At 46.5% G+C, this 24,315-nt stretch overlaps 1 protein-coding gene across 3 annotated transcripts in view; it reads right to left on the bottom strand.

The window, feature by feature from the left end:
- Window positions 1-23,375, bottom strand: part of mmrn2a (multimerin 2a) — a 40,238-nt gene extending 16,863 nt beyond the window's left edge. For all 3 annotated transcript variants that reach the window (XR_013495644.1, XM_078199694.1, XM_078199695.1), the window contains exons 1-3: window positions 22,958-23,375; window positions 10,686-10,808; window positions 4,242-4,348 (exon numbers count right to left, since the gene is read on the bottom strand). Coding sequence is in view for 2 of the 3 variants with exons in the window: in XM_078199694.1 (XP_078055820.1) it covers window positions 4,242-4,348; window positions 10,686-10,808; window positions 22,958-23,289 (562 nt within the window). In the remaining variant the exon portion in view is untranslated. The remainder of the gene's footprint in view (window positions 1-4,241; window positions 4,349-10,685; window positions 10,809-22,957) is intronic.
- Window positions 23,376-24,315: the final 940 nt, after the last annotated feature.

The following is a 24,315-nucleotide window of genomic DNA, read 5'->3' as shown; positions in this document are numbered from 1 at the left end:
GGCCTCAACTGCTTTCTGTGGTAGCAAATTCTACAGGCTCACCACTCTCTGGGTGAAGACATTTTTCCTCATTCCTATCCTAAACGGTCTATCCTGTATCCTCAGACTGTTACCCCTGGTTATAGAAGCAAGACAATCGATGGAAACTGGCATGCAGCCCAGGACAGTAGTTTCAGGCAGCATCTGCCTCTGCTCTTGCCCCCTGCTGGGGCCCAGAACATCGCCCCCAAGTCTCTGAAATGCCACTTGAGTTCAAGATCTTCTGATTCAGAAATGATAGTGTTAGCTGATCAGTCCCAGATGAGGCTAATGTTACTCAGGATCCTACCGTCATGTGGTGACTTGCAGAGAGCTTCCTTTGGGAAGGAAAACCTCTGTGTGCACAAGTTACCTCCAGGAGCGAGGCAGGGACTCTTGAAGTCTAATCTGCCTGAAAACATGGCAGTCAAGGCCTGGGCACAAAGTAAAAGGCATTTTGTAAAACTCTCGCAAAGTCTCATGAGAAGCAGAGTGCTGGAAAGCAACCACATAATTGGTCCCCTCTCCCTGCACCGTGCTTAACCTGCAGTCTCCCTGTCAGGCCTCAATAGGTGGTTCACCATATTCCTGCTGTACAGCTTAAAGGTTTTTACACAGAGGGTAGTAAGTGCCTGGAATGCGCTGCCAGAGGAGATGATAGAAGCAGATACAATAGCAACGTTTAAGAAGCACAGATACACAAATAGACAGGGAATAGAGGGACATTGACCGCATAGATGCAAAAGTTCTTTAGAAAGGCATCATGTGTTGGCGCAAGCTTGATGGGCCAAAGGGCCTGTTCCTGTGCTTTTTTCTTTGAATCATCATCACATTGTCTTTCTTCTATCTTTGCTTTTGACATCAGGCTTAAGCAAGCTAAACCTTGTCATGAGAACGTATTTAAACACCAATCCATCAAGTGAGCAACCTGCTATAGACTGTGGGGTTATTCTGTGAGGTATCAGGAAATTGTGTCAAAGAGAAGCAAGGAAATTACTGCCTCGCTTGTCACTGAATAAACACTTCTGCAAAGACCTTTTCTCAATCTGTGCACCTCTCTGCTGGGTGATAGTGTGTGTTTCTTACTCAGAAATATTTCAAACTCTTCAGATGTAAACTGTGGACCATTAACTGTTAGAATCACCTCTGGAAACTCATAAGTTGTAGAGCATCTTCTCATAACCTCCATAGTTTTGGCACTTGTGGTCGTGGGCATCGACTCAACACCTATCCACTTGCTATCGGGCAAAACATTTCCACTTCAAAGAAATTGACATGTATTCCTTCCCAGATTTCTTTGGTTTGCCCATGTTCTATTTAATCTAGCCAGTTCTTTACTTATTGTATCTAACTCTGCATAAGGTACTGGCTTAGCTTGTAAAATGCCGACTGTACATTTACCCTTTATTTTGACTTCAGTCTTGTGATGCCCAGTTTTATCATTTCTCCTTTGCTCAAAGACCACTTGGTGCTCTCTTATCACTTCCTCAACGTCCATACAAGCATAGAACAGGTTGGAATTTGGTTGAGTTATTCACTGGCTTGGAGATTCATGGTGAGGTCTTCGTGACACTCATAAACTTACACCATAGCATGAACGAGCATCTTCAGGATGATGGATAATACTTTTTTCTGCATTACAGTGGATCACCAAGAACTTTTTGGATGTATCACCATAGAATCCCTACAGTGCAGAAGGAGGCATTCAGCCCATCGAGTTTGCACTGAACATTTTACATTAACTCTGCTTCTTTCAGGCAGAGAGTTGAGTAGGTTGGACTTCAGGAGAGTTCTCTGCCTCATACCTGGAGGTAAATGCGAAACATTTGTTCTTAAATACACCAGTCATCTTTGCTAGGGTTGAATTTCCTCATTGTCCCCAAATATGCCTTCAGTGCCATTTCTGCAATTATGTACCCTGCTGCCTCACTGTGTACCTTAACTCAATTTGCACACACACAGAGTATTCTTTCAAACTTCCTCAGAATCAATTTTAGGAGTTTTAAAAAGTGTATCACATTTTTCTCCTTTACATAGAATCATAAAATCCCTATCGTGCAGAAGGAGGTCATTCGGCCCATTGAGTCTACACCAACTCTTCGAAAGAGCGTCTTACCCCAGGCCCAACCCCATTCTATCCCCGTAACCCCATGCATTTACCCTGGCTAATCCACCTAACTTTCACATCTTTGGACACCACAGGGCAATTTAGCATTTCTAATTCACCTAACTTACACATCTTTGGATATTATGGGCAATTTAGCTTAACTTCTCAAATTAACTTAGCTTAGTGTAACTTCTCAAATGAACCATTAAAAAGAAAATTCCATCCAGCTTTGTCATCACAGTGCGGAATTTTCCAGCCCCAGCACGGTGGTGGGGTTGTAAAATTATTCAGTGAGTTGTTCAAAAGTCCATTGACTCTGGCGGAACTGGAAAATCCCACCAGCGTATCATTCCACTCCAACTTTGTGTAGTGCGTTGCACCAAGAAAATGTTAACGTGTGGATTCTCCACAAACATCCACCTTGGAGCTAACTTTATCTCCACCTCCCCAACAGGAAGGGTAGTAGAGAGGGCAGAAGAGCCAAATGCTCAGCTGCTGTAGCATACTACACTGGTCATGTAGCAGACTCAGAGACACTGACACCCCCCCCCCCGCCCCCCCAACACACCCCACACAAACAGAATTGGGTCATCAAAACTTGTTTCCTCCCCTGAATGTGCGCAGCAAGTCTCCAGAACCCCCACATTTCTGAAACTGATGCCAGTGACACCTATGTCAGACTCCTATTTATCGACTACAGCTCCGCCTTCAACACCATTATTCCTACAAAACTTATCTCCAAACTCCGTGGAGTACAAAACTCGGCTCCTCCCTCTGCAACTGGATCCTGAACTGCCTAACCCGCAATCGGTAAGGAAAAACAACAATATCTCCTCCACGATCATCCTCAACACCGGTGCCCCACAGCGCTGTCTCCTCAGCCCCTCACTATACTCCTTATACACCTATGACTGCGTGGCCAAATTCCCCTCCAACTCGATTTTCAAGTTTGCTGACGACCACCGCAGTGAGTGAGATCTCAAACAATGATGAGGCAGGAAAGAGATAGAGAATCTGGTGAACTGGCGTGATGACAATAATCTTTCCCTCGATGTCAACAAAACGAGAGATAGTCATCGACTTCAGAAAGCATATCAGAGAACATGTCCCTGTCTATATCAATGGGGACAAAGTAGAAATGGTCGAGAGCTTCAGGCTTTTAGTGTTCAGATCACAACAACCTGTCCTGGTCCCTCCATGCCGACATTATAATTAAGAAAGCCCACCAACGCCTCTACTTTCTCAGAAGACTAAGGAAACTTGGCATGTCAGCTACAAATCTCACCAACTTTTACAGTTGCACCATAGAAAGCATTCTTTCTGGTTGTATCACAGTTTGGTATGGCTCCTGCTCTGTCAAGACCACAAGAAACTACAAAAGGTCATGAACGAAGCCCTGTCCATCACGCAAACCAGCCTCCCATCCATTGACTCTGTCTACACTTCCCGCTGCCCCGGAGAAGCAGCCAGCATAATCACACACCCTGGACATACTCTCTTCCACCTTCTTCCATTGGGAAAACGATACAAAAGTCTGAAGGCATGTACCAACCGACTCAAGAACAGCTTCTTCCCTACTGCCATCAGACTTTTGAATGGACCTACCGTGCATTAAGTTGATCTTTTTCTACACCTTAGCTCTGACTGTAACACTACTTTCTGCACTCTCTCCTTTCCTTCTCTATGTACGGTATGCTTTGTCTGTATAGTGTGCAATAAACAATACTTTTCACTGTATACTAATACGTGACAATAATAAATCAAATCAAATCAGTAACACCATCATGTCCAACCCACTATCGGGTTGTATCATGAGCCTATTTGTCCTCATGCTGTGCTGTAAAGTTGTTGGGTGCCTCACTGAGAGGCCCAGAATCTGGTGTAGTTGAACATATTATTGTTAACGCACATCGATATACATATCTCCAAGGTATAACCCTAACTAGGCACTATCTTAATGCTGACCTCTTCAGCATCACATCTCCCATCTCTCACAGTGGGCCAGAAATAGTTAATTCCACCCCCCCCCCCTCCCCCCACCATTACCCTGGGTGCAGAAGCTGTTGGTCGAGTTCCATTAGCACTGCATTTGGGTATCCCCACTCTACCCCTTTACCTGCGTGTTCGCACTTGGATCCTATGTATCCAGGACAGCACTTCCATTCCAGGGAGGTCACAATCTTTTGCTTCACCTTGTACAAAGGCCTAAGAGCCAGCTGGTACCTGAACAAAAACAACTTGCATTTATATAGCTCCTTGATCACCGCATACACCGCCAATGTACTCCATAAAAAAGCAATCAAAAAATATTTGACACGGAGCCACATAAGAATTTAAGCATGAGCCACATTTGGGCAAATGACCAAAAGCTTGCTCATAGAGTTAGTTTTTAAGGAATGCTTAAAGAAGGAAGGAGGGATAGAGAGGCGGAACATTTTAGGGAAGGGATTCCAGAGCTTAGGGATAGGATTTGCCCTCCCCCCACAGCCTGTTTTCCGGCAGGGCAGGCACCTGCCATTGGCCAGTGGTAGGATCTTCCAGTCCCACCAATGTCTACAGGATTTTGCTGGAATTCCACGCCATCCTCTGCTGGGGAACCTTCCATGAGGGGTCACTATCGGCAGGACCAGAAGATCTCTCTGGCAAGAAGGGCTGGAAAATTCCATCCTTTAGGGCTCTGGTATCTGAATGCACAATCGTCGGTGATGGAGCAATTAAAATCAATGTTCAAGAGCCCAAAATGAGAGGAAAAAAGATATAGCTCGGACTTAAAGGCTGGAGAAGGTTACAGAGATAGGGAGGGGCAAGGGCATTTGTTACGAAGATTTATAATATGGGGAGGCGGTGGCATAGTGGCATTGTCACTGGACAAGTAATCCAGAGACCCAGGGTAATACTCTGACCTGGGTTCAAATCTCACCACAACAGATGCTGAAATTTGGGCTCAGTAAAAAATTTGGAATTAAAAGTTTAATGATGACCATGAAACTATTGTCAATTGTGGGAAAAATTCAACTGGTTCACTAATGTCCTTTAGGGAAGGAAATCTGCCGTCCTTACCCGGTCTGGCCTATAAGTGACTCCAGAGCCACAGCAATGTGGTTAACTCTTAAATGCCCTCAAGGATGGGCAATAAATGCTGAACCAGCCAGCGATGATCCCATGAACAAATAAATTTTTAAAGATCATTGGCTAGAAGCAGGAATTGGATTTTTAAAAGACAGATTTTTCTTTGGAAGAGACTAAAGTGATCATCAGGGTGGCTGACATTAATTTACATCATTATATTTTTCACATTCCAACCCTAAGCAGAGGTGAAGACAAATCTGCAAAATCCACCAAAGGCAATGACACTAAACCTTCTCCTCCACTCTCCATTGACAAGGTATTGATGAAAATCACCTACAGAATTCAACAACCGATGATGAACCATTTAAAGGTTAATTGCTTGGACAAAATATTTTGATTTTTAAGATGGATCTCCAGACAAGCTAATCTAACGGTAATTGGAATCTACAATTATTTTTGAATTATTAGCAGTTGGAGAGACCTTGCCTAACAAGCCCAAGTCTTTTTCAGATAAAGCTCAGCACAACATTGTGGGCTGAAGGGCCTGTTCTGTGCTGTACTGTTCTATGTTCTATGTTCTATTGCGTGGTTTATGGCACAAGGGTTTCTGAGCAGGATGGAACTAATGGCTGAGCTCAGTGGAGCTCCTCTCTCTTGCTCTCTCTTTCATTCTCTCCATCTCTCGCCCTCCCTCCATCTCTCGCCCTCCGTCCATCTCTTGCTCTCTCCAACAAGCTTGAACCCTGTCTTCTAGTTTGACACTGTCTCTATTCCGCAGTAGACAGAGATTTCCTAAAGAAAGAGTTTAACCTCACAGCGGTGTCTCCAGGAAGATGGAAAGACCCGCTACAGCTTTAAACCACTTCTGCACTGAAAATAAAACAACCAGATTCACGCAGCAGCTAGGCCAGGATACGGGCTGTGAACTTCTTTTAAATTTGGCCAAATCTATCCTCCCCAACCCTGGAACATCAATTCATGTGTGAACTTTGAGTGTAGGCTTTAGTAGTTTTCTGAAGATGTTTTGATGCCCTTTTTATTATGATCAAGATCTTTTTATACCAAGGCCAAATTGCAAAGTATGATGGTTAATCTTGTCTGGAAATGTCAAGATGTGATGAGGTTAAGTCCACTGTGAGAAGGACAAAAATGATTAAACATTTGACAAACTCAAACATGGTCTGTCTGACACCTGCTGCTCAAATAGCTATTACGTTCTGGAGTCCTCATGATAGGAGGGATGTGATAGCACTGGAAAGGGTGCAGAGGAGATTCACCAGGATGTTGCCTGGGCTGGAGAGTTTTAGTTATGAAGAGAGATTGGGTAGACTGGGGTTGTTTTCCTTGGAGCAGAGAAGACAGAGGGAGGGGAGGGGGGTCATGTTTGAGATGTATAACATGAGGACACAGTAAAAAGTCTCTCAAAACCAGATTAAAGCCCAAGAGGAGTCACTCACTGCTGAAGGAGCAGCGCTCCGAAAGGTCGTGATTCCAGATAAACTTGTTGGACTTTAACCTGGTGTTGTGAGACTTCTTACTGTGCCCACCCCGGTCCAATGCTGGCATCTCCACATCATAACATTATGAGGGGCATAGATAGCGTAAAGAGGAATAAACTTTTCCCCTTGGTGGAGGGATCAATGACCACAGGGCAGAGGTTTAAGTTAAGGGGCAGGAGATTTAGAGGGGATTTGAGGAAAAACTTTTTCACCCAGAGGGTGATGGGAGTCTAAAACTCGCTGCCTGAAAGGGTGGTAGAAGCGGGAACCCTCACAACATCTAAGAAATATTTAGATGAGCACTTGCAATGCCAAGTCACACACGGCTATGGGCAAGTGCTGGGAAATGTGATTAGAATAGTTGGGTGGTTTGTCTTTGACCTGTGCAGACTCGATGGGCTGAAGGGCCTTTTCTGTGCTGTAGTCCTCTATGACTATGACATAATATTGTGATTTATCTGTTGGACATTTAAGGAACAAGTCATTATGTTTGAGAAGTGAATTAATGGTCAAACTTTTGGCATTAATACCTTGGAAAAGCAAATGTGGTCACCTATCTTGTGAAATGTTTAGAATCTGTTTTGTATGAGGAAATGCATTGCAGACTTGTGACCTTTGGAATCTTTTGCAAAGACTGTTAAGAAAAGAAGGGATCTTGTCAGGGTCCGTGGGACAGAAATGTAAAAATATTGAGACTCCAGACTAAGCCGATCATTTAAGAGCGATCGGGATACGTCCAAACTGGGTAGACCACCAGAAATGAGGATGAAAGAGACATTGATAGACATAGAACAGTACAGCACAGTGCAGGCCCTTCGGCCCACGATGTTGTGCCGAACGTTTTCTGAAACCAAGATCAAGCTATCCCACTCCCTATCATCCTGGTGTGCTCCATGTGCCTATCCAATAACCGCTTGAAAGTTCCTAAAGTGTCCGACTCCACTATCACAGCAGGCAGTCCATTCCACACCCCAACCACTCTCTGAGTAAAGAACTTACCTCGTACATCCCTCCTATATCTCCCACCATGAACCTTATAGTTATGCCCCCTAGTAACAGCTACATCCACCCGAGGAAATAGTCTCTGTACGTCCACTCTATCTATCCCCCTCATCATCTTATAAACCTCTATTAAGTCACCTCTCAACCTCCTCCGCTCTCAAGAGAAAAGCCCTAGCTCCCTCAACCTTTCCTCATAAGACCTACCCTCCAAACCAGGCAGCATCCTGGTAAATCTCCTTTGCACTCTTTCCAGTGCTTCCACATCCTTCTTATAGTGAGGTGACCAGAACTGCACACAATATTCCAAATGTGGTCTCACCAAGGTCCTGTACAGTTGCAGCATAACCCCACGGCTCTTAAACTCAAACCCCCTGTTAATAAACACTAACACACTATAGGCCTTCTTCACGGCTCTATCCACTTGAGTGGCAACCTTCAGAGATCTGTGGATATGAACCCCAAGATCTCTCTGTTCCTCCACATTCCTCAGAACCCTACCTTTGACCCTGTAATCCACATTCAAATTTGTCCTACCAAAATGAATCACCTCCCACTTATCAGGGTTAAACTCCATCTGCCATTTTTCGGCCCAGCTCTGCATCCTATCAATGTCTCTTTGCAGCCTACAACAGCCCTCCACCTCATCCACTACTCCACCAATCTTGGTGTCATCCGCAAATTTACTGATCCACCCTTCAGCCCCCTCCTCCAAGTCATTTATAAAAATCACAAATAGCAGAGGACCCAGCACTGATCCCTGTGGTACACCGCTGGCAATTGGTGTCCAGTCTGAAAATTTTCCATCCTCCACCACCCTCTGTCTTCTATGAGACATTGATGCAGTCTGATAGAAGAAGGATTAAAGACCATCAGGCAGCAAAACAAAAAGTTGGTGCCACAGCTGAGAGGCAAGGAACAGAGTCGAGGAAGACACAGTTACATACTGCTGCCTATGCTAAGTACCACACAGTTTAACTTGCATTGCCTAATAAATCTATAAATGTGACACAATGATTAGCACTGTTACCTCACAGCGCCAGGCACCCAGGTTCATTTCCGGCCTTGGGTGACTGTCTGTGTGGAGTTTGCACATTCTCTCCCCCGTATCTGCGTGAGTTTCTTCCGGGTGCTCCAGTTTCCTCCCACAGCCCAAAGATGTGCAGCTTAGGTGAGTTGGCCGTGGGAATTGTGTGGGGTTACAGGGGAAGGGAGTTGCAAATGTCCTGGGTAAGATGCCCTGTCAGAGAGTTGGTGCTGGGCCGAATGGCCTCCTCCTGTCCTGTAGGGATTCTGTTCTATGATTTATAATCAGAATCTGTACCTGTATGGTCCTTAATAAATCACAAACCTACCAATCTAACACAAGTATTTAGATGCAGAAGTCAGAGCGTGCATTCTTTTTGCCCTGATCTGTTAGCACAATAAAGTTAACCACTTTCTTTGTTAAACCCTCTATGACTAGTTCATTTATAATCACAGCACGTAAGCAGCCAAGTACACATTAACTTGGCAAAGAGATCCACATCTTAAAAAAATACTTGTTGTGGTCAAACAAAGAGCGGGAGAATAGGGGAATCCTTCGACCTCCTCCTGGTAACACACTGAAGCATTTGGAAACATTGGTAAGAAAGTTAAATTAGTGGTGTTGCCAGGCAAGGAGACAAATGGGTCAGTGAGCACAAGGGTGATGGATCAATAGGGATTTGGTGCGAGTTGGAATGGAGAAAACAACATTTTGGAGGGTGGGAGATAGGAGGCCAGTTCTTCCACTCTCCTCCGAAAGGGAGAGAGAAACATAGCCTAATATAGATAGTGAGGAAGTGATATAAATGTGATTGGACTCCTCTGGATTACATAGAATATATTATTACTCTTACAAACCATTGATACAAAGTTCACTCCTTACCTATCTGATGCTGTTTAATAAAAGATTTCGCTCCAAAGAGTACAGACATCAGATTTCCTGATTTCATTGTCCATTGTTACATAAGGACGTTAACATCTCCCTAACTAGACAAGGGGATGTCAACACATGGTCTTTCACAAGGCTTTTTTTTTTATTCATTCGTGGGACATGGGCATTGCTGACTGACCAACATTTATTGCCCATCCCTAGTTGCCCTTGGAGGGCAGTTGAGAGTCAACCACATTGCTGTAGCTCTGGAGTCATATGTAGGCCAGACCAGGTACGGAGGGCAGATTTCCTTCCCTAAGGGGCATTAGTAAACCAGATGGGTTTTTCCTACAATCGGCAATGGTTTCATGGTCATCAGTAGATTCTTAATTCCAATTTTTTTTTATTGAACTCAAATTCCACCATCTGCCGTGGTGGGATTTGAACCCGGGTCCCCAGAACATGAGCTGAGTTTCTGGATTAATAGTCTAGCGACAATACCACTAAGCCATCGCCTCTCTATGCTACGCATGAACCATTCTCCAAAGATGGAACAACTTTCAGTGATGCCCCACGATCAAATACTCAGCCTTTTCCTCAGGGAAGGTTTATGTGCCACTTAACAACTTAACCAGAGAGGGAGAGCACGGGGTCACTGAAGACACAAAACTACTCAATGCCAGGGATACTTTTTAAGAGTTTACAAAATATCTGCTTGGAGATTGCAAAGACTGCAAAGTTAGTTCGCTTCTGGTTGATATTAGCAAAGGGGCGATGAAAGGCCTCAGATTGAACAATGGCTGCAAAGTGGTGGGAACAAGTCAAATAGAGATGTCGGAACTCTTATTAAACATACCCCCTTGTCTTTCTCCACACCCTCCACATTGAAAGCTCTTCAATTCTGTCAACAGCATCCTCCAAAACTCCCAACTGTTAGTCCACTACCTGTCCTGGACATCTTCATCACTCTGCTCAACATTACCTTGTCCTCCACCCCTGCGGAAGCCACACCACTTCAGTAGACTCAAGCCCATCGCTCTGCATTGTCTAGTCACAGATCTGTTGCACACACTGGCATATCTCCGTTGGTACTTACAGTCCATTTTGGCAGTTAGCCATCCCACTCACACAGGGCTCCGTTGTCTTTTGGACAAACCGCTCTATTCCACATGAAACCACGGTGGTGGACAGCCTGGATTTCACAAAGGCGCACCAGTTCCTAAAACAAAGGCAGAAAAATCATTTTCAAGACCATCCAACTCTGGGGTATGTTTACAGAACAGGCTTCCTGTACCTTTTTAAAATTTAATCGTGATTCTTAAATACCGAGATCAGGAAACGAAACAGTAAAGTTTTTTTTATTACTTCCACAGGATAAGAGGAGCTGAGATTTCAAAAGCTATTAAACAGAAGATGGGTGTAATGTAAGTAAATCTTATCAATAGAAACACAGAAAACGCTGGATAAATACAGCGGTTCTGGCAGCATCTGAGGAGAGAGAAACAGAGTTAACGTTTCTAGGCCGATGTGACTCCTCTACAGAACTGAAGAGGGATCGGAATGTATTGATGAATAATTCCTCCAAGTGTTAACAAGGGATGGCTAGGAGGGAGAATTAATGGCTTAATATAAAATTATCATAGAACCCTATAGTGCAGAAGGAGGCCATTCAGCCCATTGAGTCTACACCGACCACAATCCCACCCAGGCCCTATCCCCATAACCCCATACATTTACCCTAGCTAGTGTTCTGACACCAAGAGACAATTTAGCATGGCCAATCCACCAATCCACACATCTTTGGACTGTGGGAGGAAACCGGAGCACCCAGAGGAAACCCATGCAGACAAAGGGAAAATGTGCAAACACCACACAGACAGTTTATCTATAAATTTCCCATTCAAAAGCAGACAAGAATGTTACACAATGCACAATCAGTGGTGGTCCCCAGGATGAATACTGGGCTATGAGGTTGAAAAAGAGCAATTTTCAAAGATGGTGGATCCAAAGATGTGCGGGTTAGGTTGATTGGCCATGCTAAAATTGCCCCTTGGTGTCCTAGGATGCGGGGATTAGCGGGTCAAATATGTAGGGATATGGGGGTAGGGCCTGGGTGGCATTGTGGTCGGTGCAGACTCGATGGGCCAAATGGCCTCTCTCTGTACTGTAGGGTTTCTATGATTTCTATGATTTCAAGCAGATATAGCCATTCACAAACTCATCTGTCTTCCCTCAATCCCTGCAAATAGTGGAACTGATTGTCGGGAGTGGATCTAAGGATTTTTAAAGTTAAAGTTTATTTATTGGTCACAAGTAACACTTTGCATTAACACTGCAATGAAGTTACTGTGGATGAGAAGGGAGTCAAAGGTTATCAGATCAGCCATGATCTTATTGAATGGCGGAGCAGGCTCGAGGGGCCGAATGGCCTACTCTTGCTCCTAACTTGTACGTTAACGAACATGGATTTGGAAATGGTGTCCTGTCCTTGACGTTTTTTTATTGAGGAATGGCCTCTAAAGTGAATGGTGGCGAGCTCCTGTGTAACCGGATTTCGGACAAGTGCTCATCCACATTCTGCATAAAAGGGCAATTAGTTAAGCCCAAAGTTGTGGGAATTTAGGATAAATCTCGGGAAGGGATAAGAATATGATGGAGGGGAGAGGACAATGGTCACACTATGGAGGGAATGCTGGCTGGGTTGCCCCAGCCACTGGCTTTGAGAACGCTACTGTTCAGGATTTACACCAATGGCATGAATTCAGAAACCCAAGCAAAGTTTTAAGATGATCCAAACCAGGGAGAGACACAGCTGCTTCTGTGAAGGCAAAACAAGCTGGGAAAAGTGTACACGCAGACATCAAGTTAAAACATAAAGTGGCCACGTGTGAAATACTAATCATAGGGGGAGAAACTGAGCGATAGGCGAATGTAGCTGAATATTGAGGATGAATGGGAAAGAGACATAGCTGTGTTCGGAGACTAAACATTTAATACGCCCGTGTCAGGAATACTCACTGTGAAGGGATGCTAAACCACCTAGCCCAATTGTAGAGTCCAGATTGCCAACATTCTGGAATTGTCCCGCTGTCCTCAGGAACGAAAGATTATTCCCGAGAGCAATGTGGTGAGGAATTCCAGCGGGAATCATAGCGGTGTTAAAAAGAGTAATTTTCTCATTGACTTTAGAATTCAGTTTATTCATTATAAATAATACTGGATCCATCTGTGTCTGATCTATTGTAAAGTGTTTTGTAAGCCAGGAATAGGGTGTATGTAGGTGCAATGCTGCACCTTCAGCAACTTCACTCGAGAACAAAATGGGATTTATTTCATGATCTGTACAGCTAGCTCTAAAATACTTCTGCCTAGAACTCCCCCCTGGCTGGGGTGATTCTCCACACTGACTCCCAATTGGTCACCCAGACTGTGTTGCCCATCCAGAGATGATCACTACAGTAGGATAGCAGCACACTTTGGGTCTGCTTCAGTGATGATGAGTAAGGTAGAGTGAAGAGGATAAAATTGTTTCCCTTGGTGGAGAATTCTAGAACCAGGGGACATGGATTCAAGATGAGCGGCAGAAGGTGTAGAGGGGACGAGAGGAAGAACTTTTTTACGCAGAGGGTGGTGGGTGTCTGGAATTCACTGTCTGAGTTGGTGGTGGAGGCAGAGACCCGAAACTCTTTTGAACAGTTCTTGGATCTGCACCTTAAGTGCTGTAAGCTACGGGGCTATGGGCCAAGTGCAAGAAGGTGGGATTAGAAAAGGCATCTGTGTGTCCTCGGGCTGGCATGGATAAGATGGGCCGAATGGCCACTTCCTGTGCTGTTACCTTTCTATGGTTCTATGATAGCATGATATCTATCACGTTAGGTGTAAGGTATAATATGTAGGACCGCTGAGTACTTTTGGATTTCTCCCGTCCTGGATATGGCAGAAGCTGGGAGATATGTTCCCATTTTCACCAACTGCAGAGTCATCCCTTGCAGGAAACAAATTAAATAGTTTCACTTGAGGTTGTGGACAGAGAGCTCTTGCATCAAAGGGGATGTGAGGTGCCTCCCACACAGTTACAAATCAGGTAAGCTTCAAAGAACTCTCATCCAGAAGCAGTTCTGATTCCGATTCTGATGATCTCCGGCAGCATCAAGAACGATCACATCCGAGCTAGCAGTTTCTCCTGTCGAAATGCCAGAAGAATTCTCTGGATAAAGTTCAGAATTGAGAGTCCTGTCCTTTCAATGCAAGACTCAGAAAGCGTAGATAGAAACATAGAAACTAGAAGCAGGAGGAGGCCATCTGGCCCTTTGAGCCTGCTCCACCATTCATTTTGATCACAGCTGATCATCGAATTCAATATCCTGATCGCCCAGTACCACGCTGGAGTACTACATCAGCGTACATGAGGACAAGGTGGTTATTGAGGAAGATTTGGGGGTCGGAGAGAACTCTGTGATGTTACTCAAAGTACAAGTTCTGTGAGAATATCGACAGGTAACAACTGGCCCTCAGTGCCGTTTCACTCAGGAGAGCCGCAATGAGAAATGTGTTTGTTGCACTAACGTAGCAGTTGTAAAGGGGTCTCCTCGGTGCAACCCGCCAGGCGTTTCAGGCGGTGAGGTGGCAAGTCATTGGCCGGTGGTGGGATCTTCTGGTCCCGCCATTATCAACGGGGGTTTCCCGTTGAATGCTCCCCTCGCCGCTGGGAAACCCATGGCGGAAAGTTCCGGCCACTGAGTCCAAATTGTGCTGCAGCTAAATTGGAGGGTTTGTTTGGACAGGATAGAAAGGGCTTTAGTTCTTTATCTCATCAACAATGCATCTAAACTGGGATTAGCCAGTGGTGGGACACTGTCCAAAAAGATCAAAAAAACACTCTTTCCCCCGAAGATTGATAATCACAGAAATTCATCAAAATATAAAACCTTAAATAGGCGTCTAAAATAATGTATGTGTGTGCGTCTGTGTGTACCTGCGTCTGTGTATGTGTATGCATCTGTGTGTGTTTGTGTGTGTGCGTCTGTGTGTGTACAGGGGAGGATAAGGGACTGTTTCACCCAGAGAGTACTGGGAATCTGAAAATTACTGCCTGAAAGGGTGGTAGAATCATAGGATCCCTACAGTGCCAAAAGAGGCCATTTGGCCCATCGAGTCTGCACTGACCACAATCCCACGCAAGCCCTATCCCTGTAACCCCACATATTTACCTTGCTAGCCTGCCTGATACTTAAGGGGCAATTTAGGATGGCCAATCCACCTAACCCGCACACCGTTGGACCATGGGAGGAAACCGGAACACCCAGAGGAAACCCACACAGACATGGGAAGAACGTGCAGAGTCCACACAGACAGTGACCCAAGCCGGGAATTGAACATGGGTCCCTGGCGCTGTGGAGACAGCAATGCTAACCACCGTGCCGCCCTTAAAGACAGGAAGATAGAGGCAGGAACCTTCACAACATTTAAGAAGCATTTAGATGAACACTTGAAACACCATAGCATACAAGGCTATGGACCAAGCGCTGGAAATTGAGATCAGAATAGTTAGGTGCTTGATGGCCAGCACAGATATGATGGGCCGAAGGGCTCTGTGACTCAAGAAAAAGTTTTCTTCACAAAATCAAGGCTCCATTATTTTCCCCAGCGAGGCCCGGGGAGGGAGACAGGTTATTCCTGAACAATAAATTTGATGCTGGAATTGTATCTTCGAGGCATTATGGAGCAGAGGAGGGCCATTCAGCCCATTGAGCCAATGTCAGTTCCCTGGGGAGGAATCTGGACTTGTCAGAGTTTAATAAGCTGCTGACTCGAGAGTGATTTTTCCTGTGACACTTACACCAAATCCAGCTCGTTACAACCCGGCGGTTTCTAACTGGAGTGTCTAACCGGACAGGCTGTGAGAGGGGGGGATGTTGTGAGGTTACAGGAGGGGAGAGAGCAGGAAGTGGATTGGACCAACAGACACTTTGGCTGTGTGTGTGACATTTTACTGGGCTTCCTTGACGTGGTGTTCCGGACTCACCCTCTTAACAATTTATACAAACAGAGACTGCAGCATCAAATCACGGCAACTGTGTCCTCAGTGTTGAACCTTGCATCACACCCTCCTCCATCTTTCATATCCTCCCAGTGACTGCAGGACTGTTTATAGGCCTCAGCTAGACTTTGTTCTGCCGCTAGGCCTCAGCTGGGCTTTGTTCTGCCAATAGGCCTCAGCCAGGCTTTGTTCTGCCGCAAGGCCTCAGCCAGGCTTTGTTCTGTCGCTAGGCCTCAACTAGGCTTTGTTCTGCCGCAAGGCCTCAGCCAGGCTTTGTTCTGTCTGGAAGCTCACAAAATGACTGTTCCCATGACAATGTCTTCCTGCGTGTCTCATCACTTGACCCCATGGTCTTACATTGATTTTTAGTTTTCTAGATTTATTTCCATTCCCCTTTCCAAAGCTTTGCTGGATTTGTTTCCATTTTATGTGTTGTTCCTCTCCCACTCGCCTAGTGATAGGGATCAGTCTCACACCTCAGAGGGCCCAATAATTGGGCCACTGGAACATCTTACCCCAGAAATGTGCTTGGGACACCACCCACGAAAGCCCCTCCTCCCCCCACCCCCCACCCCCCGCCATTCAGCTCCAAACCCTCACCACCCCCCATATGGCTTTGATGACAATTGCCTGGGAAGTTCAAGCTTCTATTGGACAATTTCCCGCCCCTGCGAACCACCTAAAACTACGATATAAATCACAAACTTTGGATTGTCTGACAATTACCCAGGAAAAGTTAGAAGAATTAAAACCACTTCTAACTTTGGGTAACTATAGTACTGATCCCCCGACTCTGCCCCCCACAGGCGTTCTGGTACAACCCCATCCCTACCCCACCATTTACCCACCCACCATCCTCATCCTAACCCCTCACTACCACTGACTAACTCCAAATAACCCCACATGGGAGCCCCCCAGACTACCCACCCTCCATCTACACCCCTGCCAACTAATCCCCAACATCTCCCCTTAACTACCTCTTCCTTACTCCCTTCAACCACACTTCCAATCCCTCCAATGACCATCGCCCTGACCACTCTATACCCCCCAACCCCCTCCCCACTGACCAGACCCCACTGACCTCCCGGAACCCCTCCTCAACTGACCACCTGATTCCACTGACCACCCAATCCATCATACACATCCCGCCCCCCACCGCCCCCCCCTCTCCATTCCCCCCCCACCTCCCAACATCCTGATACGCTTATCCTCTCCCAGGGCTGGGCCTTACATCTTCCTCACAGCAGTAAGCGCTGTAACAAAGATGGTGTGTCTTACCTCTGATCTAAAAGCCTCAAATACATGATATTTAAATCAGTGTAAACTGATGTAAATCTCCACTCTGCCTAGGCCGGGATGTTCTACGTGCCTGTTGGTTACACTGAGACGTTCAGTGCCAGGGGAGCTCTGAAAGGAGAACAGGCTTTAATTGTCCAGGCGTGTATTTACTTTTGCCTTTCAGGGTTTGCTGTTTGTTGCCGAGGAATGGGTGAGGAATGTATTGTGAGAAACACAACCAACCCGATGCTGTCTGCAAAAGACCGATTGTTCACAGGGCAGGAAGCATTGCACAGGAATGGACCAGGAAAGCGGGACTCAAAGGTACAAACTCTGGTACTGCCCAGTATCTCAGAGGCCCCGTGCTGCGGAAGAACCATTTAGTGTGATGAGGGGGATTGGTTTTAGAGAGTTCCAATCACAATATTTCACAGTTAAAGTGCTAAATGGATGGGCAAAGGCCTACCTCAGGCTGCAGGTTGCCACAGTTCACACCTCCCACACACCCACTCCAAGATTCAAGATGGCGCTGGAGCGAGGCGACTTTTAAGGGGCGTCTGGACAAATACATGAATAGGATGGAAATAGAGGGATATGGTCCCCGGAAAGGTAGAGGGTTTTAGTTCAGACGGGCAGCATGGTCGGTGCAGGCCTGGAGGGCCGAAGGGCCTGTGCTGTAGTTTTCTTTTTGCTTTGTCCTTGCGAGTTGTCCCCAGCAGACCCTCTAATATTTCACTCTTATTTCTATGTTTTTTAAAACTGTACTCTGACTCTTTTAGACTCTCAAATAATGTTCTATTTCAATATGGGCCTACCTGACATTAAGTTGATCTTTCTCTACACCCTCGCCATGACTGTAACACTACATTCACCAAGGCCCTGTGTGGCTGCAGTAAAACATCCCTACTTCTGAACTCAAATCCTCTTTGCAATGAAGGCCAACATAACCATTTGCCTTCCTAACCGCTTGCTGCGGCTGCCTCCCCACTTTCATTGACTGGTATACAAGGACACCCAGATCCCTCTGCACATCCACACTTCCCAATATCTCACCATTTAAATAATACTCTTCCTTTCTGCTTTTCACACCAAAGTGTATAACTTCACATTTAGATTTTGATTTGATTTTTTATTGTCACATGTATGCAGTGAAAAGTATTGTTTCTTGCGCATTATACAGACAAAGCATATCATCATAGAACATAGAACATTACAGCGCAGTACAGGCCCTTCGGCCCTCGATGTTGTGCCGACCAGTGGTACCAATCTAAAGCCCCTCTAACCTACACTATTCCAATATCATCCATGTGTTTATCCAATAACCACTTGGACGCTCTCAACGTTGACGAGTCCACCACTGCTGCAGGCAGGGCATTCCACGCCCTTACTACTCTCTGAGTAAAAAACCTACCTCTAACATCTGTCCTATATCTCTCACCCCTCAATTTAAAGCTATGTCCCCTCGTGCTAGCCAACACCATCCGAGGAAAAAGGCTCTCACTATCCACCCTATCTAATCCTCTGATCATCTTGTATGCCTCTATTAAGTCACCTCTTAACCTTCTTCTCTCTAACGAAAACAACCTCAAGCCCCTCAGCCTTTCCTCATACTATTTTCCCACCATACCAGGCAACATCCTGGTAAATCTCCTCTGCACCCTTTCCAACACTTCCACATCTTTCCTATGATACGGCGACCAGAACTGTACGCAATACTCCAAGTGCGGCCGCACCAGAGTTTTGTACAGTTGCAGCATCACCTCTTGGCTCCGAAACTCAATCCCTCTACCAATAAAAGCTAACACACCGTACGCCTTCTTAACAACCCTATCAACCTGGGTGCCAACTTTCAGGGATCTATGCACATGGACATCCAGATCTCTCTGTTCATCCACACTACCAAGTATCTTACCATTAGCCCAGTACTCTGTAATCCTGTTACTCCTTCCAAAGTGAATCACCTCACACTTTTCCGCGGGGGTGTAGAGAAAGATCAACTTAATATGAGGTAGGTCCATTCACAGAGAGGGAAAGAATCCATTATTAAAGATGAGATTGTGGAGTACTTGGAAGTGCATGATAAAATAGGACTGAGTCAGCACGGCTTCGTCAAGGGGAGGTCATGTCTGACAAATCTGTTAGAGTTCTTTGAGGAGGTAACAAGGAAGTTAGATAAAGGAGAACCAGTGGACGTGATTTATTTAAATTTCCAGAAGGCCTTTGACAAGGTGCTGCATAGGAGACTGTTAAATAAGTTAAGAGCCATGGTGTTAAGGGTAAGATCCTGGCATGGATAGAGGATTGGCTGACTGGCAGAAGGCAGAGAGTGGGGATAAAGGAATCTTTTTCAGGATGGCAGCTGGTGACTAGTGGTGTGCCTCAGGGGTCAGTGCTGGGACCACAACTTTTCACAATATACATTAACGATTTGGATGAAGGAACTGAAGGGACTGTTGCTAAGTTTGCAGATGATACAAAGATATGTCGAGGGACAGGTAGTATTGAGGAAGCAGAGGGGCTGCAGAAGGACTTGGACAGGTTAGGAGAGTGGGCAAAGAAGTGGCAGATGGAATAGAATGTGGAAAAGTGTGAGGTTATGCACTTTGGAAGGAGGAATGGAGGCATAGACTATTTTTTAAATGGGAAAATGCTTAGGAAATCAGAAACACAAAGGGACTTGGGAGTCATTGTTCAAGATTCTCTTAAGGTTAACGTGCAGGTTCAGTCGGCAGTTAGGAAGGCAAATGCAATATTAGCATTCATGTCGAGAGGGCTAGAATACAAGAGCGGGGATGTATTTCTGAGTCTGTATAAGGCTCTGGTCAGACCCCATTTGGAATATTGTGAGCAGTTTTGGGCCCCATACCAAAGGAAGGATGTGCTGGCCTTGGAAAGGGTCCAGAGGAGGTTCACAAGAATGATCCCTGGAATGAAGAGCTTGTCGTATGAGGAACGGTTGAGGACTCTGGGTCTCTACTCGTTGGAGTTTAGAAGGATGAGGGGGGATCTTATTGAAACTTACAGGATACTGCGAGGCCTGGATAGAGTAGACATGGAGAGGATGTTTCCATTTGTAGGAAAAACTAGAACCAGAGGGCACAACCTCAGGCTAAAGGGATAATCCTTTAAAACAGAGATGAAGAGGAATTTCTTCAACCAGAGAGTGGTGAATCTGTGGAATCTGTAGATCAGGGGTTATGGGGAAAAGGCAGGAGAATGGGCATGAGAAAAATATCAGCCATGATTGAATGGCGGAGCAGACTCGATGGGCCGAGTGGCCTAATTCTGCTCCTATGTCTTATAGTCTTATGGAAATGAAAGAGTGCAGAATGTAGTGTTAGTCATAGCTAGGGTGTAGAGAAAGATCAACTTAATATGAGGTAGGTCCATTCAAAAGTCTGATGGCAGCAGGGAAGAAGCTGTTATCGAGTCGGCCATGCGTTTGCTAATTCACTCAGCTTGTCTAAAGACCACCAGGGTTCATCAAAATGGAGGTGATCTCGGAGGGGTAAGCGACATTCCACTGGGGGCTTGGAGGCGATCTTCCCTTTCTGTGCCCCCACCCCCACCCCTCCCCCCACCCCACCCCCAGGGACGCAGAGCCTCAGGCGCCAATGGCTCACTCTCCCCCCCCCCCCCCCCCCCCCCCCCCCTCAGATAGCCACAGGGGGCTGCCTCCATGAAGCTGGTGATCTTCCCACCCGACAGGGTTGGGTCGCTGTCTGTGCGGAGTCTGCACATTCTCCCCGTGTCTGCGTGGGTTTCGTCCGGGTGCTCCGGTTTCCTCCCACAGTTCGAAAGACGTGCTGGTTAGGGTGCATTGGCCGTGCTAAATTCTCCCTCAGTGTATCCCGAACAGGCGCCGGAGTGAATGTGAGTGAATGTGAGTGAGTTCAGTGTGAGTGACTCCATTACAGTGTGAATGTAAGCCAATTCTTGACACTAATAAATTAGCTTTAAACTTAAACAACCCACCCTGGAAAAACCACCCTCAGTGGGGCCATTGATTATTTAACTTGACTACCTGCCTGCCTCCTTTTAGTCATCAGCCACTCCGTGTCCTCTCCCACCCCTGGAAAGATTCCTCACTTGTGGGACTGTATCCGGCTGGCCCCCCCCACCCCCGGCAATAGGCACTCCCGTTAGTTTCCCAGTACCCCCTGCCTCCTGGGAAAATCTTGACCATCGAACCATAGACTGGTTCCAACACAGAGGAGTTTTTATCCTGTTAGGAGCTTATCCAGTTGTCTTTGAACCACCGCAGGTGTGTCTGCTTCCACCACATTCCCCGGCAGTGCATTCTGGAGCCTATACATCCATCGCTATTCCAAACTTAGCTTCACCTGCTCGAGATCAGACTGGAGCCAGTTACAGAGCTCGACCATCTGCTGCCATGTTATTTGTGGCCAGTTGGCACCATGGGTATTGCCAGCGGCAGTCAGGATCGCTGCTATATCTTGCCACCGCCTCCTCCCATGCTGGCACGGGAAGCGGCTGGTGTCTCTCCGTCCAGGGAGCTGGTGGTTTGGACCAGTCTGGGAGCAGAATGCCTCACCACAGTTAATGCTGTGAGTGGTTGGGACCACGACATATGCTGAAGTCTCATGGAAAATTCCAGATTCCGTAGCTGTGAACGACATCATTCCGAGACACTGTCCCTTTTGTACTCTGAGTGGCGAGTGAGCATGCTCCCTCCCACAAGCCAGTGACACACGGACGCTAATTCTTTATATGAGAGTTTTAGTGAGTCACAGTAATGATGGATACCGTTCAGGGAGCCGCTCTGGCTCAGTTGGCTGGACGGCTAGTTAGTGATGCAAAGTGACGCCAACAGCGCGGGTTCAATTCCCGTACCGGCTGAGGTTATTCACAAAGGCTCCACCTTCTCACCCTTGCCCCTTGCCTGAGGTGTGGTGACCCTCAGGTTAAATCACCACCAGTCAGTTCTCCCTCCTCACAGGGGAGAGCAGCCTCTGGTCATCTGGGACTATGGCGACTTTACCTTTACAGCTCTGTTCAATCCTTAGACTCACTCACACAAACACGCATAGGCACACACATGCATACATGCACACACACACATGTATATAAACACATGGGTGCACACACAAATGTAGACATGTGCGCAAACATATACAATGCACACACATGTACACACATGCACATACACATGTATGCACATGCAGACATGCAATACGCACATGTACATGCATGCACATACAGACATACACACGCACACACACCACCTGAGATCTATCACAGCACAGGTAAAACATTGAACCCTGCGCCCTTCCTGTTCAGCAGAGAATGCTCACTCTCACTTTGAGAAGGTGCCTGCATTCTGTCCCATTACCACAACACAGAGCCCTGCGCACACACTCGCTCACCCACCCACTCACCCACTCCTCACTCACTCCCACTCACCCATCCACTCACTCTCACACTCTCACACTTACACTCACACACTCACTCACTCTCTCACACTCTCACACATCCTCACACACTCTCACACTCACTCACATTCACTCACACTCTCACACTGCGCTCACTCACTCACCCACTCACCCATCCACTCACTCGCTCACACACTGAACTCACTCACTCACTCACACAGAATTCATTCACTCACTCACACTGAACTCACTCACTCACTCACACAGAATTCATTCACTCACTCACACTGCGCTCACTCACTCACCCACTCACCCATCCACTCACTCGCTCACACACTGAATTCGCTCGCTCACTCATTCACTCACACTGAACTCACTCACTCACACTGAACTCACTCACTCACTCACACTGAACTCACTCACTCACACTGAACTCACTCACTCACACTGAACTCACTCGCTCACTCACTCACACCGAACTCACTCACTCACTCACACCGAACTCACTCACTCACTCATTCACTCACACCAAACTCACTGAGGAGGGTTGGTTACTTGGTGGTAATCTGTGAAACATGATTCTTTGCCGCAAGAATCTCTTACAAATGTCGTTAGGAATTGTCCGAATCGAAGGATATCAGTTTCTGAGTCACTTGCCTTCCTGATGATGATCTGAAGAGTTCTCGATGCCTGGTAACTGTAGCCTGCATCAGCCTCCTGGAAGAGTCGGAGGTGGTGCTTCGCACGTAGGAGAATGGTTTGTTGGTTCCCTGGACCACCTCGTAGCCCCAGCCCCCCAGCTGAGTGTCCGCACGGCCCTCGATGCTCTCAAAACCCACAGGGTGCTGAGACCCTCGAAGCCTGCCCGATTCAACCTCGTCTCTGAAGAATTCCTTGCGGTTGCTGTCCGTGCCGACGGAACTCTCCGAACGCTTCTTCAGCCAGGCCAGTCGCAGACACAGAAAAATGAGGAGAAAGCGGAGAGGCATTTTTCTCCTCCCTCCTAACCCCTCGCTGCCAAACAAGCCGATGTCTTCTCCCACTGTGTGGAGCGAGTGAGCTCCTGCTACTCTGCAAAACCTTCAAACAAAGAGAGAGGAAGAATAAAGAACTTCCCAGCCTACGTGGGAAATGTCAAGAGGCGAAGGACAATGCAGACCCCCCCCCCCCCCCCCCCCCCCGCCGCACCCCCCCCTCGTTCCTGTGAAGGTTTGGAGTTGGCACTGAGATTACACAATGGATCACAAGGAAATGGCTCACTTGCCCAATTCCTAATTTTACCAGAGGGCCGGAACAAGGTGGAAGGGTCTTATCAGCAGTTTCAGGGCAGGAAAAGGAAGCCTCCAACAGTGAAAGACTAATAAATAGAAGAACGATTTCCAAAATGTGTTGTTGCTCAAATGAGCAGGCTGTAAACTCAAACACAGCCAACTTAATACATCTCCTCCATTCCACCGAAACAGTCGCTCTGATTTGTTCCTCACTGTGTTATTTTTAACCCTCTCTCGGCCATTTTTTAAAAACAAAATTGTTCTCAGAATCTGGCTGTCTCTGGTGACTTGTCCATCCCTGGTCAGCCTGAACAGGCGTGAACGGCCAGTCTCCTTCCCATTGTTGAGTAGTCATGACTGACTGATGGACTGGGATGTTTAGCTGCAACGCAAGGCTTTGAGGATCCACAGTGGCCAGCACTGCTGCCTCACAGCACCAGGGATCCAGGTTTGATTCCCGGCTTGGGTCTCTGTCTATGTGGAGTTTGCACGTTCTCCCCGTGTCTGCGTGGGTTTAATCCGGTTTCCTCCCACAGTCCGAAAGACGTGCTGGTTAGGTTCATTTGGCCGTGCTAAATTCTCCCTCCGTGTACCTGAACAGGTGCCGGAGTATGGCAACTGGGGGATTTTTGCAGTAACTTCATTGCAGTGTTAATGTAAGCCTACTTGTGACACTAATAAATAAACGTTAATTGTTACGTGTAGGCTAGACTGGGTGAACAGGCTCCCTTCATTATAAAAGAA

Source organism: Mustelus asterias, chromosome 28, assembly GCF_964213995.1.
Source record: "Mustelus asterias chromosome 28, sMusAst1.hap1.1, whole genome shotgun sequence".
Classification (NCBI taxonomy): Eukaryota; Metazoa; Chordata; class Chondrichthyes; order Carcharhiniformes; family Triakidae; genus Mustelus; species Mustelus asterias.
The sequence above is the reverse complement of the archived record's forward strand: the minus strand, read 5'-3'. Positions and strand labels throughout refer to the sequence as shown.